This window comes from Heterodontus francisci, chromosome 30 (genome assembly GCF_036365525.1).
Source record: "Heterodontus francisci isolate sHetFra1 chromosome 30, sHetFra1.hap1, whole genome shotgun sequence".
NCBI classification, from domain to species: Eukaryota; Metazoa; Chordata; class Chondrichthyes; order Heterodontiformes; family Heterodontidae; genus Heterodontus; species Heterodontus francisci.
Window position 1 is genome coordinate 8,845,708 of NC_090400.1, and position 18,800 is coordinate 8,864,507.

Below are 18,800 nucleotides of genomic sequence, written 5' to 3' on the forward strand. Positions count from 1 at the left end.
TCTTGCTTCTTGCTGGGATGAGCAGGCATTTTGTCTCCACCTCAGAGGCCTTTCAATGTAGGATACTGTGTTGCAAATTCGCTGGCTATCTTAAGCTGCGGGCAAAATCGTTTTTTATCTGTTATTTTTATAAGAAATTTAAAAAGGATCAAATCAGGTCTCCAGTCAGTGGATTACAGATCATCATTCAACAAAGCATGTTGGTGTGACAAAGTGTATGACTAAACTGATCTCAAAGTTTAATTCTACATCCAAAAGGCCAAGGAAGATTTCAGGATTTGGTTAGTTAGGCTCTGTAACTCACCCCAAAATCCAAAAACGTGGCTCAGAATGCAAGGCTCTTATCAAACTCTCCTGGATTCAGTCCAGATTTAGTCAATAGTTATAATTGGAGATTCCAATATCAAAGGCTCATATTACTAGAAGTGAGCTACAGGTCATTTTGCGGTTGCCCCTTTCATCCTTTCACATCTCCTGCAGGCCCCAACACAATCGGTACAGTCCCACAAGCACTGGCATTTCTCCAGTACCTCACTGAATTTAGTTATAAGACAGTGTCATCCAACCTTTGTCCAAATGATATTGAATGTACATCAACATTAAACCCACATTCCACTTGCTGTTGGCAAAGCATTTTGAACAATGAAGACTTGTTCTGATCCCTGAATTAACTTACATGGCAATTCAACACATCAAGTTGTGCACTTGCTGGTCTTGTAATCCTAATCGACTTGTCACCAAGGACAACAAGAGTAAATAAAGATATTTGAAAACAATAGTGCTTCCTGGACCAGACATCACTAATACACACAAATGCACCATGCCAAAAATCACCTCCAGCATTATGCCAGCTCTGTTCAGCTGGTATCACTAGTTTCTTGGTCAGAAGGTAATGGAGTGAAGTCCCACACAAACAATTTTCAGGCTAACCATCTGGCTTAGTGTTGAAGAAATGATACTCCCAGAAATGCTTGCCTGCCGACAGGTTTAAGTGGGAGTTAATGTTGTAATCGAAAGTGTTAGCAATCTGAAAATATAATTATATTTCCCAAAGGAAAATCATCTACACCTATTTTGTGATATCTAGAATTCTGGCTCTGTTACAATCTGCTTGATTTTGAGAGATTCTAGTTAATACTCAGCAGCGAAGCACACTGAGCTTTCCTCAGGTCTCCCTATAAAAAAATACTGGGATGGAAAGTGATCCTGGTTCCTTTTGGGGGAGGGAAGGATGAAAGGAGAAAAGAAAGCAGGGCTAATGAATGAATGTGCATACTAAAAAGCTTAGATCATATTTCATAGAACCATAGAAAGTTTACAGCACAAAAAGCAGCCATTTGGCCCATCGTGTCTGCACTGGCCCAAAAATAAAAACAAGCCACCCAGCCTAATCCCACCTTCCAGCATTTGGTCCGTAGCCATGTGGGTTACAGCACTTGAGGTGCATATCCAGACACCTTTTTAATGAGTTGAGGGTTTCAGCCTCTACTATCCTTACAGGCAGAGTTCTAGACCACCCTCTGGGTGAAAAAAAAGTTTTCATGTCCCCTCTAATCTTTCTATGAATCACTTTAAATCTATGCCCCCTATGCACTGACCTCTCTAATGTAAACAGGCCCTTCACATCCACTCGATCCAGGCCCCTCACAATTTTGTACATGTCAATCAAATTTTTTAATTCATGGGATGTGGGCGTCGCTGGCTAGGACAGCATTTATTACCCATCCCTAATTCCCCTCGAGACAGTGGTGGTGAGCCACCTTCTTGAACTGCTGCAGTCCATGCGAGGTAGGTACACCCACAGTGCTGTTAGGAAACGAGTTCCAGGATTTTGACCCAGTGACAGTGAAGGAACGGCAATATAGTTCCAAGTCAGGATGATGTGTGGCTTGAAGGAGAACTTGCAGGTGGTGGAGCTCCAATGCATCTGCTGTCCTGTCCTTCTAGGTGGTAGAAGTCATGGGTTTGGAAGGTGCTGACTAAGAAACCTTGGTGCATTGTTGCAGTGCATCTCGTAGATAGTACACATTGCTGCCACGGTGCATCAGTAATGGAGGAAGTGAATGTTTGTGGAAGGGGTGCCAATCAAAAAGGGCTACTTTTTCCTGGATGGTGTCAAGCTTCTTCAGTGTTGTTGGAGCTGCACCCATTCAGGCAAGTGGAGAGTATTCCATCACACTCCTGACTTACGCCTTGTAGATGGTGGACAGGCTTTGGGGAGTCAGGAGGTGAGATACTTGCTACAGGATTCCTAGCCTCTGACCTGTTCTTGTAGCCACCGTGTATATATATGGCTACTCCAGTTCAGTTTCTGGTCAATGGTAACCCCCCCCAAGATGTTGACAGTGGGTGATTTAGCGATCATAATGCCATTGAATGTCAAGGGGAGATGGTTAGATTCTCTCTTGTTGGAGATGGTCATTGCCTGGCACTTGTGTGGCGCGAATGTTACTTGCCACTTATCAGCTCAAGCCTGGATATTGTCCAGGTCTTGCTGCATTTCTACACGGACTGCTTCAGCTGCAGCTCTTGTTAGACCGCATGACGGCTCTGGAGCTGCAGATGGACTCACTTTGGAGCATCCGCGATGCTGAGGAGGTAGTGGATAGCACGTTTAGCGAATTGGTCACAGCGCAGATTAGGATTGCTGAGGGAGAAAGGAAATGGGTGACCAAAAGACAGAGAAAGAGCAGGAAGGCAGCGCAGGTGTCCCCTGCGGTCATCTCCCTCCACAACAGGTATACCGTTTTGGATACTATTGAGGGAGATGGCTCACCAGGGGAAGGCAGCAGTAGCCAGGTTCATGGCACCGTGGCTGGCTCTGCTGTTCAGAAGGGCAGGAAAAAGAGTGGAAGGGCTATAGTCATAGGGGATTCGATTGTAAGGGGAGTAGATAGGCGGTTCTGTGGTCGAAAACGAGACTCCCGAATAGTATGTTGCCTCCCAGGTGCACGGGTCAGGGATGTCTCAGATCGGCTGCAGAACATTCTGAAGGGAGAGGGTGAACAGCCAGTTGTCGTTGTGCACATAGGCACCAATGATATAGGTAAAAAACGGGGTGAGGTCCTACAAGCAGAATTTAGGGAGTTAGGAACCAAGTGAAAAAGTAGGACCTCAGGGGTAGTAATCTCAGGATTGCTACCAGTGCCACGTGATAGTCAGAGTAGAAATGAAAGAATAGTCAGGATGACTATTCCTATGGCTTGAGAGATGGTGCAGGAGGGAGGGGTTCAGATTTTGGGACATTGGGACCGGTTCTGGGGGAGGTGGGACTATTACAAATTGGACGGTCTACACCTGGGCCGGACTGGAACCAATGTCCTTGGGGGTGCTTTTGCTAACGCTGTTGGGGAGGGTTTAAACTAATGTGGCAGGGGGATGGGAACCAAATGAGGTCAGTGGACAGTAAGGAGGTAGTAACTAAAGCCTGTAAGGAACTAGATAATGAAGTCAGCCTGACTAAGGAAAAGAGTAGACAGGGAGCAGATGATGAAAGCAAAGGGACTGGTGGTCTGAGGTGTATTTGTTTTAATGCAAGAAGTGTAGTAGGTAAGGCAGATGAACTTAGGGCTTGGATTAGTACCTGGGAGTATGATGTTATTGCTATTACTGAGACTTGGTTAAGGGAAGGGCATGATTGGCAACTAAATATCCCAGGATACCGATGCTTCAGGCGGGAGAGAGAGGGAGGTAAAAGGGGTGGAGGAGTTGCATTACTGGTCAAAGAGGATATCACAGCTGTGCTGAAGGAAGGCACGATGGAGAACTCGAGCTGTGAGGCAATATGGGCAGAACTCAAATAGGAAGGGTGTGGTAACAATGTTGGGGCTGTACTACAGGCCTCCCAACAGCGAGCGTGAGATAGAGGTACAAATATGGAAACAGATTATGGAAAGATGTAGGAGCAACAGGGTGGTGGTGATAGGAGATTTTAATTTTCCCAACATTGACTGGGATTCACTTAGTGTTAGAGGTCTAGATGGAGCAGAATTTGTAAGGAGCATCCAGGAGGGTTTTCTAGAGCAGTATGTAAATAGTCCAACTCGGGCAGGGGCCATACTGGACCTGTGTTGGGAAATGAGCCAGGCCAGGTGGTTGATGTTTCAGTAGGGGACTACTTTGGGAATAGTGATCACAATTCTGTAAGTTTTAGAATACTCATGGATAAAGACGAGAGTGGTCCCAAAGGAAGAGTGCTAAATTGGGGGAAGGCCAACTATATCAAAATTCGGCAGGAGCTGGGGAATGTAGATTGGGAGCAGCTGTTTGAAGGTAAATCCACATTTGATATGTGGGAGACTTTTAAAGAGAGGTTGATTAGCGTGCAGGAGAGACATGTTCCTGTGAAAATGAGGGATAGAAATGGCAAGATTAGGGAACCATGGATGACAGGTGAAATTGTGAGACTAGCTAAGAGGAAAAAGGAAGCATACATAAGGTCTAGGCGGCTGAAGAAAGACGAAGCTTTGAAAGAATATTGGGATTGTAGGCGCAATCTGAAACGAGGAATTAAGAGGGCTAAAAGAGTTCATGAAATATCTTTAGCAAGCAGGGTTAAGGAAAATCCCAAAGCCTTTTATTCATATATAAGGAGCAAGAGGGTAACTAGAGAAAGGATTGGCCCACTCAAGGACAAAGGAGGAAAGTTATGCGTGGAGTCAGAGAAAATGGGTGAGATTCTAAACGAGTACTTTGCATCGGTATTCACCGAGGAGAGGGACATGACGGATGTTGAGGTTAGGGACAGATGTTTGATTACTCTAGGTCAAGTCGGCATAAGGAGGGAGGAAGTGTTGGGTATTCTAAAAGGCATTAAGGTGGACAAGTCCCCAGGTCCGGATGGGATCTATCCCAGGTTATTGTGGGAAGCGAGAGGGGAAATAGTTGTGGCCTTAACACGGGTGAGGTCCCGGAGGACTGGAGAATTGCTAATGTTGTCCCCTTGTTTAAGGAGGGTAGCAGGGATAATCCAGGTAATTATAGACCTGTGAGCCTGACGTCAGTGGTAGGGAAGCTGCTGGAGAAGATACTGAGGGATAGGATCTATTCCCAGCTGGAAGAAAATGGGCTCATCAGTGATAGGCAACATGGTTCTGTGCAGGGAAGGTCATGTCTTACCAACTTAATAGAATTCTTTGAGGAAGTGACAAAGTTGATTGATGAGGGAAGGACTGTAGATGTCATATACATGGACTTCAGTAAGGCGTTTGATAAGGTTCCCCATGGTAGGCTGATGGAGAAAGTGAAGGCGCATGGGGTCCAGGGTGTACTAACTAGATGGATAAAGAACGGGCTGGGCAACAGGAGACAGAGTAGCAGCTGTGGAAGGAAGTTTCTCGTAATGGAGACGTGTGACCAGTGGTGTTCCACAGGGATCTGTGCTGGGACCACTGTTGTTTGTGATATACATAAATGATTTGGAGGAAAGTATAGGTGGTCTGATTAGCAAGTTTGCAGACGACACTAAGATTGGTGGAGTAGCAGATAGTGAAGGGGACTGTCAGAGAATACAGCAGAATATAGATAGACTGGAGAGTTGGGCAGAGAAATGGCAGATGGAGTTCAATCAGGGCAAATGCGAGGTGATGCATTTTGGAAGATCCAATTCAAGAGTGAACTATACAGTAAATGGAAAAGTCCTGGGAAAATTGATGTACAGAGAGATTTGGGTGTTCAAGTCCATTGTTCCCTGAAGGTGGCAACGCAGGTCAATAGAGTGGTCAAGGCGGCATACGGCATGCTTTCCTTCGTCGGATGGGGTATTGAGTACAAGAGTTGGCAGGTCATGTTACAGTTGTATAAGACTTTGGTTCGGCCACATTTGGAATACTGCGTGCAGTTCTGGTCGCCACATTACCAAAAGGATGTGGATGCTTTGGAGAGGGTGCAGAGGAGGTTCACCAGGATGTTGCCTGGTATGGAGGGCGCTAGCTATGAAGAGAGGTTGAGTAGATTAGGATTATTTTCATTAGAAAGACGGAGGTTGAGGGGGAACCTGATTGAGGTGTACAAAATCATGAGAGGTATAGACAGGGTGGATAGCAAGAAATTTTTTCCCCCACAGAGTGGGGGATTCAATTACAAGGGGAGACGAGTTCAAAGTGAAAGAGGAAAAGTTTAGGGGGGATATGCGTGGAAAGTTCTTTACGCAGAGGGTGGTGGGTGCATGGAACGCATTGCCAGCGGAGGTGGTAGACGCGGGCACGATAGCGTCTTTTAAGATGTATCTGGACAGATACATGAATGGGCAGGAAGTAAAGAGATACAGACCCTTAGAAAATAGGCGACAGGTTTAGATAGAGGATTTGGATCGGCGTAGGCTTGGAGGGCCGAAGGGCCTGTTCCTGCGCTGTAATTTTCTTTGTTCTCTTTGTTCTTTAGTATCTGAGGAGTCACGAATGGTGAATATTGTGCAATCAATGATGAACATCCTCACTTCTGACCTCAAGATTGAAGGAAGCTCATTGATGAAACAGCTGAAGATGGCTGGGCCTAGGACACTACCCTGAGGAATTGCTGCAGCGATGTCCTGGAGCGGAGATGATTGACCTCATACAAACACAACCATTTTCCTTTGTGTTAGGCATGACTCCAACCAGCAGAGAGATTTCCCCCCAATTTCCATTGACTCCAGTTTTGCCAGGGCTCCTTGATGCCATACTCAGTCAAATGCTACCTTGATGTCAAGGGCAGTCACTCTCACCTCACCTGGAGTTCAGCTCTTTTGCCCATGTTTGAACCAAGGCTGTGATGAGGTCAGGACTGAGTGGCCCTGGCAGAACCCAAACTGAGCATCACTGAGCAGGTTATTGCTGAGCAAGTGCCGCTTGATAGCACTGTCTCCGACCTCTTTCATCACTTTGCTGATGATGGAGAGTAGACTGATGGGGCTGATGGGTTGGATTTGTCCTGCTTTCTGTGTACAGGACATACCTGGGCAATGTTACACACTGCCAGATAGATGCCAGCGTTGTAGCTGTACTGGAACAGCTTGGTTAGGGGCACGGCTAGTTCTGGAGCACAGGTCTTCAGTACTATTGTCAGAATGTTGTCAGGGCCCATAGCCTTTGCGATGTCCAGTGCCTTCAGTCGTTTCTTGATATCATGTGGAGTGAATCGAGTTGACTGAAGACTGGCATCTGTGATGGGGACTTCAGGAGGAGGCAGAGATGGATCATCAACTCGGAACATCTTGTTGCAAATGCTTCAGCCTTATCTTTTGCACTGATGTGCTGGGCTCCCCCATCATTGAGGATGGGGATATTTGTGGAGCCACCGCCGCCATTAGTTGTTTAATTGTCTACCACCATTCATGACTGGATCTGGCAGGACTGCAGAGCTTAGATTTGATCCGATCTGTTGGTAGTGGGATCACTTAGCTCTGTCCACCGTATGCTGCTTATGCTGTTTGGCGTGCATGTAACCCTGGGTTGTAGCTTCACCAGGTTGACACTGCATTTTTAAGTATGCCTACTATTGCTTCTGGCATGTCCTCCTGCACTCTTCATTGAACCAGGGTTGATCCCCTGGCTTGATGATAATGGTAGAGTGGGGGATATGTGGCCATGAGGTTACAGATTGTGATCGAGTACAATTCTGCTGCTGCTGATGGCCCACAACGCCTCATGGATGCCCAGTTTTCAGTTGCTGGATCTGTTCAAAGTCTATCCCTTTTAGCACGGCGGTAGTGTCACACAACAATGGAGGGTATCCTCAATGTGAAGACGGGACTTCATCTTCACAAAGACTGTGCAGTGGTCACTCCTACCAATACAGACATGGACAGATGCATCTGCGACAGGTAGATTGGTGAGGACAAGGTCAAGTATGTTTTTCCCTCTCCACCTGCCACAGATCCAGTCTAGCAGTTATGTCCTTTAGGACTCGGCCAGCTCGGTCAGTAGTGATGCTACTGAGCCACTCGATGGACATTGAAATCCCCCAGAGTATATTCTGCTCCCTTGCCACCCTCAGTGCTTCCTCCAAGTGGTATTCAACATGGAGGATTACAGATTCATCAGCGGAGGGTGGGTGGGGCAGCAGGTGGTAATCAGCAGGAGGTTCCCTTGCCCATGTTTGACCTGATACTATGAGACTTCATGGGGTCAGGAGTCGATGTTGAAGACTCCCAGGGCAACTCCCTCCCGACTGTATACCACTGTGCTGCCACCTGTGCCAGGTCTGTCCTGCCAGTGGGACAGGACATATCCAGGGATGGTGATGGCGGTATCTGGGACGTTGCCTGGAAGGTATGATTCCGTAAGTATGACTATGTCTGACTGCTACCTGACTAGTCTGTGGTGCAAGCCCCCAGATGTTCGGAAGAAGGACTTTGCAGGGTCAACAGGGCTGGGTTTGCCGTTGTCATTTCCAATGCCTATGTCGATGCCGGGTGGTCCATCCAGTTTCATTCCTTATCGACTTCTTAGCGGTTTGATACAACTGAGTGGCTTGTTAGGCCATTTCAGAGGGCATTAAGAGTCAACCACATTGCTGTGGGTCTAGTGCCACACGTAGGCCCAACCAGGTAAAGATAGCAGAAATCCTTCCCTAAAGGACATTAGTGAACCAGATGCATTTGTCATTTAAAAAAAAACAATGGTTTCATGGCCATTATTAGACCAGCTTTTAATTCCAGATTTATTAATTGAATTCAAATTTCACCTTCTACTGTGGTGGGATTTTAACCCATGTCCCCAGAGCAATACCCTGGGTCTCTGAGTTACTAGTACAGTAACAATACCACTATGTAAATCTCCCTTCAGCCTCCTCTGTTCCAAGGAGAACAACCCCAGCCTATCCAATCTTTCCTCATAACTGCATTTTTCCAGTCCCGGCAACATTCTCATAAATCTCCTCTGTACCCTTGCCGGTGCAATTCCATCTTTCTGTAATGAGGTGACCAGAACTGCACACAGTACTCAAGTTGTGGCCTAACCAATAATTTATACAGTTCCAGCATAACCTCCCTGCTCTTATATTCTATACCTCAGCTAATAAAGAAAAGGATTCCATATGCCTTCTTAACCACTTTATCGACCTGTCCTGCTAGCTACCTTCAGGGATCTGTGGACATTCACTCCAAGGTCCCTCACTTTCTCTACACCTCTCAGTATTCTCCCATTAATAGTGTATTCCTTTGTCTTGTTTGACCTCCCCAGATACATCGCCTCACACTTCTCCAGGTTGAATTCCATTTGCCACTTTTCTGCCCACCTTACCAATCCATTGATATCTTCCTGCAGCCTACAGCTACCCTCCTCGCTATCAACCGCACGGCCAATTTTCGTGTCATCTGCAATCTTCTTGATCATTCCCTCTACATTTACATCCAAACTGTTTATATAGATTCCAATAATTTGCCCACGACTGAGGTTAAACTGACTGGCCTGTAATTATTCAGTCTATCCCTCGTTCCCTTTTTAAACAAAGGTACTACGTTAGCAGTCCTCCAATCCTCCGGTTCCACGCCTGTATCCAGTGAGGACTGGAAAATAATGGACAGACCGTCCTCTATTTCCTCCCTGGTTTCTTTTAACCTAGCCCTGGTGATTTATCCACTTTCAAGTATGATAATCCCATTAATGTGTCCTCTGTCCCTATGTTGATCACATTCATACATCACACCCCTCTTCCTTAACTACAATATCTGCATCGTCCCCCTCTTTCATGAAGACAGATGCAAAGTATTCATTAAGAACCATACCAACATCTTCCACCCTTTTTGGTCTTTTATGGGCCCTAACTCTTTCCTTAGTTATCCTCTTAAATGTATTGATAAAACATCTTTGGGTTCACCTCGATTTTGCTATCCAATATTTTTTCATGCCCTCTTTGCTTTCCTAATTACCTTTTTGATTTCACCCCTCCACTTTCTATACTCCTCGTGGCTTTCTGTAGTATTGAGTTCTGAGTGTTGGACATAAGCTTTCCTTTTCTGCCTCTTCTTACCCTGTAAGTTCCTTGACATCCATGGGGCTCTAGAGTTGGCCATCCCACCCTCTTTGAGCATGTTTACTCTGCACCTCTCCTTTGAATGCCTCTCACTGCTGACACTGATTTACCTTCAAGTAGCTGTTTCTTGACCACTTTCACTAAATCACTCCCCAGTTTAGTAAAATTGACCTTGCCCCAGTTGAGAACGAACTCCTGTTCTAACTTTGTTCTTTTCCACAATTATGTTAAAACTGACTGAAATATCACCACCAAAATGCTCTCCCACTGCCACTCCTTCCACCTGCCCAGCTTCATTTCCTAAAATGAAGTCCAAAACTGCACCCTTTCTTGTTGGACTTGCTACATGTTGGCCATATTGGTTTCTGGTCTCCATATGCAGAAAAGATACAGAAGCACAAGAAAGATTTACTTAGATGGTGCCAGAAGTAAGAGTGTACAACTATTAAAGGCTGAAAAAAAAAATATAGAGGTCACCCGATAGAATCAAAGTATTCAATAGGATAGTCAGAGATGATGATTATACTCATTGGGTGGGGCAGGGGAGAGAGAGGAGAGAAGAGAATCTAAAACTAGGGGTCATAAAGATGGTCACTAGTAAATCCAACAAGGAATTCAGAAGTAAACTCTTTATCCAGGGTGATTAGAATGTGTAACTTGTCATCACATTGGAGCAATTGAGGCTAATAGCATAGATACATTTAAGGGGAGGCTAAATAGTTACATGAGGGAGAAGGAATTAGAAGGATATGTTGATAGAGCGAGATGAAGCAAGGTAAGAGGAGGCTTGTGTGGAGCATTAACCTGTTGGGCTGAGTGGCCAGTTTCTGTGCTGTAAACTATGTAAATCAGTCTAAAGTTCTTTTAACAAGCAGAACCTGCAGCATGACACATTGCAGGTCTGTGAGATACAATGAATGACTGGTTTTACATTCCCTACAAGGGGAGGTTTCTGGCTTGGTACATCTATTTTAACATCCAAAGACTGGTGTGGCAAAAGTTCACACTTGAAGAATATTTTTTTTTGTAGAGAAGAAAAATAAATTGTATTTTCCTCCTTCTACAGACCCATGCATCAGAACAATTGAAAGTACTTAAAGTTAACGAAAAGGGTTCAACTCAATGTTGAGTGCACTCACCAAGGTGGAGGCTATGTCCTCAAGCCCACTCTCCAGGGCTAGCCACAATGGTGCATTTCCCTTCTCGTCCGGTGCAGCCATATCTGCACCTCTGGTACAAAGAGCATCAACCACAAGTGGTAACTGGTTTTTGATGGCCAACTGAAGAGCTGTCTCACTGTCACGGGTTCTGTCAAAGATAAATAAAGTAAACAAAAGAAGGGAGGAAAGAGAGAGAAATAACAAAACAGCAAGTAAAAAATAATTGTGAAGAAATGAAAACCAAGGATAGTCAAATGTAAAATGCATTTTGGGGAAAACAAAGCTTCAGCAAGATATAATTTTAAAAAGTCACAATGTGGACCTTTTAACTTTTATTCAAATGAGATTTTGCACAAAAGATACAGACCATATTCTCTTTGCAACTTATATATGCACTATATAGCATCTCACTTACCGAACATTTATATCAGCTTGGTGCTCAAGGAGGAAGAGGGCACTCTTGCTGTCTTGCCTCTGAATTGCCATGTGCAGTAGAGTCTGACCATCGGACATACAGTCGTTAATTGCTGCCCCTGAGCCCAGCAGCTGTGCTGCTATTGTATGCATACCTGCAGGGAGAGCACAGTCAGACCTACGGTTAACCTTTGGGCTCCACGGCATATTGCAGAGCGAGAAAAGCCATGGCATTTCTTAAAATTTACATACGAACATACAAATTAGGAGCAGGCCACTCGGTCTTTCGAGCCTGCTCCGCCATTCAATAAGTTCATGGCTGAACTGATTACTCCACATTACTACCTACTCCCGATAACCTTTCACCCCTTTGTTCGTCAAGAATCTATCTACCTCTGCTTTAAAAATATTCAAAGACTCTGCTTCCACTGCCCTTTGGAGGAAGAGAATTCCAAAGACTCACGACCATCCGAGAAAAAATTTCTCATATGTCTTAAATGGGTGACCCCTTATTTTTAAACAGTGGCCCCTAGTCCTAGATTCTCCCACAAGGGGAAACATCCTTTCCACATCCACCCTATCAAGACCCCTCAGGAACAAAAAGAAGAAATGCTGGAACCACTCAGCAGGTCTGGCAGCATCTGTGGAAAGAGAAGCAGAGTCAACGCCTCGGGTCACTGACCAGAAACGTTAACTCTGCTTCTCTTTCCACAGATGCTGCCAGACCTGCTGAGTGGTTCCAGCATTTCTTCTTTTTGTTTCGGATTTCCAGCATCCGCAGTATTTTGCTTTTAAGACCCCTCAGGATATGTTTTAATCAAGTCGCCTCTTACTCTTTTAAATTTCAGCGGACATAATCCTAGCCCATCCAATCTTTCCTCATAAGACAGCCCGCCCATTCCAGGTATTAGTCTAGTAAATCTTCTCTGTACTGCCTCCAACGCATTTACATCCTTCCTTTAAACAAGGAGACCGGCACTGTACACAGTACTCCAGATGTGGTCTCACCAATGCCCTGTACAGCTGAAGCATAACCTCCATACTTTTGTATTCAATTCCCCTCGTGATAAACGATAACATTCTATTAGCTTTCCTAATTACATGCTGTACCTGCATACTAACCTTTTGTGATTCGTGCACTAGGTCACCCAGATCCCTCTGCATCTCAGAGCTCTGCAATCTTTTAGATAATATGCTTCTTTTTTATTCTTCCTGCCAAAGTGGACAATTTCACACTTTCCTACACTATACTCCATTTACCAGGTCTTTGCCCACTCACTTAACCTATCTATATCCCTTTGTAACCTGTTTTTAAAATTGCTTCTGCCTCCCCAAATATCTTGATGCAGATTAAAGCAGACCTGTTCAAAAAGGCAGAAGGCGATTTATTTTAGGCACAAAGTTACCCACTGACTTATCAATTATTCTTTCAGTAATACCAGATTACATCACAACAGATATCAAGACATCAGCTCACCTCGTCACAACAGCTTTACCCCATATTACAGGAACACTCACTATAGCAGGTCACTGGAGCAGAAATATATAAACTTTTAAAAACGTTACAGGTACAAAAGGAATGAGATTAATACAAAATACTTTCATAGTTACCCGTCCACAGAGCCAGCCCTAGGACTGTCTGATCTCTTGAATCTTTGAGGCTGAAGTCAGGAATGATTTGCAGATTACTGGCATGAAGTGCATTTGCTAAATTGATTAAAAGAATATAATTAGTTTTCTTCATCTCAGTTCTTCAGAGCAAGTAGTCATGTTCAATTATGATTAATGCAAACGATTAGTGTCAAACCACAGGGGTTTAACCATTTAACAGCCAGCTCTTTGAAATAATCAGAGAGGGCAGCACAGTGGCGAGTACCGCAGCCTCACAGCTCCAGTGACCCGGGTTCGGTTCTGGGTACTGCCTGTGCGGAGTTTGCAAGTTCTCCCTGTGACCGCATGGGTTTCTGCCGGGTGCTCCGGTTTCCTCCCACAGCCAAAGACTTGCAGGTTGATAGGTAAATTGGCCATTGTAAATTGCCCCTAGTGTAGGTAGGTGTTAGCAGAATGGTGGGGATGTGGTAGGGAATATGGGATTAATGTAGGATTAGTATAAATGGGTGGTTGCTGGTCGGCACAGACTCGGTGGGCCGAAGGGCCTGTTTCAGTGCTGTATCTCTAAATAAAAATAAAAAATCTCCGATTTGGCAAGCATTTTCTGATGCTACGTAACCTTTTAAGTAACCTTTGCACGGATGTTGCAATATATTTTACATAAATATGCTCTTATTGACATAACAGTTTGGAACTAAAAAGGTCTAAATTCATTTTGAAGTACCGATTTACTTTGTATTTCTGTGGTAGCTCCCCAAAGAAGTACATCACAATATTTCACCACTTAACCATACAAGCAATGTCTGCAATTACACAAAGAGTGCAAACTGACTCAAACTGATCAATTCTAGAGTATAATCGTAATAGTGTATTCCAAGGAATAAATTAAAAACACATTTAATTATCACTGGGCAAATCTCAAACTTCTTCCTAAATCCCATGGGGCGGAAATGAAGAAAACAAAGAAAAGGGAGGTGAGGGAGAGAATCTGAACTTAGGTTTACCAAATAATCTTTTCAAGCCATGTTAATTTTACTCCACATAAAGGTCATCATTCACTAACACTTACAATTATTTGACAGCTTAACAATCTTGGTATCAACTGGGAGAGAGGAGTAAACCTACCTTTTTGTTCCAGTATCACAGACACCACGTCTGGATGATTGTGTGCTATTGCCATGTGAAGTGGTGTCTGCAAGTAGAGACCCTCCATGGAGTCTTGCGACACACCTGTGCTAACAGGAATCGGTCGTTTGGTTTGGATGTTGGGATTCGCTCCATGCTGCAGTAGTTCTACAGTAAGATTTGCCAGGCCATGACGGCAGGCTGTGTGAAGTGGAGTTTCACCCTGGATTGAGCACAGGAGGAGAAGAATAATGCTGGAGTCACAGATTTGCTATGGATGCAATTTGACTTTTCTTTGGGAAAACATTAAGTCAAAAAATCTTGTGCTATGCACAGCTGTTCAATTTGTGATCAACATTTGGGTCCTTTAACCTTAAATAGCTTGGCAATGCTACATTTTAGCATTTAGTATACAAAAAGGTTTCCTCCACCTGCTGGTCTCAATTATCTCCTAGTAACCAAGGACTATTTGTATTAAACTGGCAATCTTATTCCAAAGGCACAGCAATTTCATTAGAATGATACTGCACAGGAGGCAGCCATTCAGCCTGCGTCCTTCGAAAAAGCTGTCCAATTAATCCCACTCTCCTGCACTTTCCCCATAACCCTCAAATTTGTTCCCCTTACCAAGTGTATACCCAATTTCCTTTCGAAAAACACCACTAAATCCTGCAAATACAATTCTTTCCACACATGCTTTTAGGCAGTACATTCCAAATCATAGCTACATAAAAAAAATTCTCATCTTAGTTCTTTATCCAATCAAATCTGTGCCTTCTGGCCACCAACCGTTCTGCCACTAGAAACAGTTTCTCCCTAATTACTCTATTAAATAACCCTCAATTTTGAACACCTCTATTAAATCTCCCTTTAACCTATCTGCTCCGAGAAAAACAATTCCAGCTTCTTTCTCACCTTAACATAACTAAAGTCCCTCACCCGATACCATTCCAGTAAATCTCCTTTACACCCATGTCAAGTTATGGAGAAACGGAAAATGTTACCTCAGCGCAGTAAGGTAATGGCATGTTGTTGGGAGGTTTTCTCTGCAACTAACTAGCTGTTGGAAAATTCAAGCTACAAACTAAGTCAGTTTTATCAAAGTTGGAGATATGGTTTCGGCAAAAGAAACCTCAATGATGAAGTGATGGTGTCAATGTCAAAATCATTTACAGATGGAAAACACTTTGGAACAGTCAACCGGAAATCCATGTAAAAAGCATGAAGTACATAAATACATATTTATGATCAACACTAGTTAGGCCACAGCTGGAGTACTGGTCACCACACTATAGGAAAGATGTGACTGCACTAGAGAGGATACAGAGGAGATTTAAGAGAATGTTGCCTGGAGAATTTTTAGTTATGAGGAAAGATTGGAGCAGAGGAGGCTAAGGGGGAGACCCAATAGTGTATAAAGTTATGAAGGGTCTAGATACAGTGGATTGGAAGGACAGATTCCCCTTGCCTGAGGGGTCCATAGCCAGGGGGGCATAGATTTACAGTAAGAGGTAGAGATTAGAGGGGAATTGTTTTTCATCCAAAGGGTTGGGGGAGACCTGGAGCTCATGCCTGAAAAGGATGGTAGAGGCAGAAACCTTCATAACAATTAAAAAGTATTTGGATAATCACTTGAAGTGTCGTAGCCTACAAGGCTACGGACCAAGAACTGGAAAGTGGGATTAGGCTGGATCGCTACTTGTCAGCCAGCAGGGACATGGACTAAATGGTCTCCTTCCATGCTGTAAATTTCCATGGCAACTGGAAAGACTGACATTCTTTTCTCCAAACTTTGACCTTTACTTTCTAAAGCAAGCTACTGTTGCAGGTCTGTGGCCAAGACCAGCCTTCCAGTCTCACTCAAACTGTCCAATCCTGTCCACACATTCATCAGGGTAACTGGATAACAAATCGAGGGCAAGAAAATCTTTGGCCAGTTTTTTCTTTCACTCCAATTCAAAGCCAATGATAGCAGCCCATTTGAGACTGGCTAATGCCACAAACCAAACCTTGGGGCTGTGTCAGGCTCGTTTGTCAACTTGCATGTGGTGCATTTACTCCTTAACTGAGGGAAATCTTCACTTGTTCTGGTGAATTACATGCGCGAAGCTACTAAAAGCAGTTTCATACTCTACTTCAGCCACTCTTTGTATCTCAATTCCCTGGAACAGAATTTAACACAATCTGATGGATTGCATGGGCTGCATTGATGTGTTATAATGTAATTTATCACAAGGTTTTCTCCATTTATTATAAATTAAAATGACAACTCCTTGAGAACTTTTAACTTTAAAAACTCACCAAGTGGTTGGTGTGGTTAACCTTGGCCCCATGAGCAACCAGGAAAAGTGCAGCAGCTTCATTTTCAGTCTCGGATGCTCTTTGCATCAAACAATTCCCTGGCAACAGAGTCAAAAGTAGTTCAGTGCATTAGAAGCCTCTGATGACGATAATGGGCTGCAGAGACTTCCCACAGACCAGTACTTTATAATACATAGATAAATAACATCTTTGTTTACATTTAGTCTCAAGTATCCAAAAGTGTTTCATATACTTGTCAATCTCCTACAGCTATATACATAGGGAGTCAAGACCAAGTGTAGTGTTCAGGTGAAGCAAGGTTAGAGGGTGGGGAATAACAAACAAATTCAGTCATCATTTTAAAGTCCATCCATTGTTATTACTAGATTTTGCATTGTTAGTTAAATGGCAAACTTCGACAATTTGGGAAGCAGAGCTGTTTGCAGGATAGGAATTTATCTGCAGTATAGGCTGGGAGAGAAAACTGGTTTACAATGCCACCAGTGGTTAGAGGGTGTAATTACAGCATGACAAGTTTACATAGGCAGCAGCCATTAGCCAGCCGATCTCTCCAGCCATTGTGTGCTGCCATGTATTTACGTTGCCTTTGTGAGATTTGAGCAGCGCCATCTTTAGTCCTGGCAGCTGCCTGAACGCTGACTGTGACGTTTAAGTTGAGCAGGCTGCATTTGCGCATATGTCAGTGCAGCGCCACCTAGTGGCAGTGTTTTCAACAAACGCAGCCTTATAAATATAACCGTAAGGAATTTATAGAGGGGAAAATTGACAGGAAGTGCATCAAATACAAGAGTTTTAGATGGTTTGAGGATTATATCAAAGTTGTCTTCAGAACGCTACTGGAAATAATTCCCACTGGTACTTTTGTGCCAGACACAGAAAAGACAAATCAAAACAAAGTGCTAGAAACACTCAGCAGGTCTGGCAGCAGCTGTGGAGAGAGAAATAGAGTTAACATTTTGAGTTGAATATGACTTCTTCAGAACACTTGGCAGATGCTGCCAGACCTGCTGAGTATTTCCAGCACTTTGGTTTTTATTCCAGATTTCCAGCATCCACAGTATTTTGCTTTTACAGAAAAATCATCTTTTCATCTTTAAACTAAAAAAAAAAAAAATTCTAAAACAACTGAAGATAGATAGATTCAGGTAGTCTTGGGCAACAAACCAGACACACATTCCCAATTGTATTACCTGGAAAGCATTAATCTATGGCAATCGGCAAGTTATAAAGAGACACTTAGATTTTTGGTGAATCAGAGAGAAAGCCATAAGGCAGCCAGTAAATAAGATAAAATCTTTCTTCTCTTCTAGCTACCAGCCAAGATTACAACTGACCTTATGACGCACAAACAAAACCCATCTTTCTCACATGGGACAGCAAGCTAAGCTGACAATTCCTGAAGTGCCATTTTGTCAGATGCCAATGTTTTGGTTGAGATGTTAACCGGTTTGCTTGCTCAGGTGAACATAAAGCATCTTCCAGCACTTTTGGAAGCATTAGGGAAGTTCTACCAGTGCCTCAGTCTCCACTTACCCTCCAACTTATGTCAAAAACAGATTAACGGAGTCATTCTCTCTGTTCATTGGAACTTGCTGTGCTTAAACCGTCTGCCACATTTTCAATGGCCGCAAAGCACTTTAGGACGTCGCAAGGATTTGAAAGTTGCTATATAAATGCAAATTTATTCTTCTTTCTTTCTAAAGGTCTCCCACTTTCTATGCCTTTCTTTAAGCGAGACAATCTGGAATGATCCAGAAACCACCTTTGAGTTTGTGTATATGCACAGTATAAGCAAACTGACAGTGCAAGAGGTACTGTTCACAGCCTCTCCCAAGTCAGAAGTGAACCAGAACTCAACTGTGTCACTACATGGACTCCTGTACATAACATGTTCCTTCTACTATGGAAACATCACAAGTCTTGCAGTCAGACATCATGATAACTTCTTACTGTGATGAACCATGGTTCTTGCTTTTTTGAGACATTCCTCCCTTTAACAGACTAAGCAGAACAGATGGGTGGCATAGACATTACGACAGCCACAGTCACCACTACTCCCTGGACAATCCCAGAGGTAACTCAAATGTTACACTGAAGGGCAGAATTCCCCATCTTTCAGAGCTCCATAGAGGAACTCATTTATATTTGTTCTCGGGAGGTGGCAAGACCACAAGTATTGCCCATTCCCAACAACCCTAAGAAGCTGATGGTACA

The 18,800-nt window shown here is 43.8% G+C and overlaps 1 protein-coding gene across 1 annotated transcript in view; it reads right to left on the reverse strand.

The window, feature by feature from the left end:
* Nucleotides 1-18,800, reverse strand: part of ankfy1 (ankyrin repeat and FYVE domain containing 1) — a 110,115-nt gene that overhangs the window by 37,502 nt on the left and 53,813 nt on the right. Inside the window, exons 11-15 of the mRNA XM_068010069.1 lie at nucleotides 16,566-16,663; nucleotides 14,265-14,487; nucleotides 13,140-13,235; nucleotides 11,530-11,683; nucleotides 11,094-11,262 (exon numbers count right to left, since the gene is read on the reverse strand). Coding sequence (XP_067866170.1) covers nucleotides 11,094-11,262; nucleotides 11,530-11,683; nucleotides 13,140-13,235; nucleotides 14,265-14,487; nucleotides 16,566-16,663 — 740 coding nt within the window. The remainder of the gene's footprint in view (nucleotides 1-11,093; nucleotides 11,263-11,529; nucleotides 11,684-13,139; nucleotides 13,236-14,264; nucleotides 14,488-16,565; nucleotides 16,664-18,800) is intronic.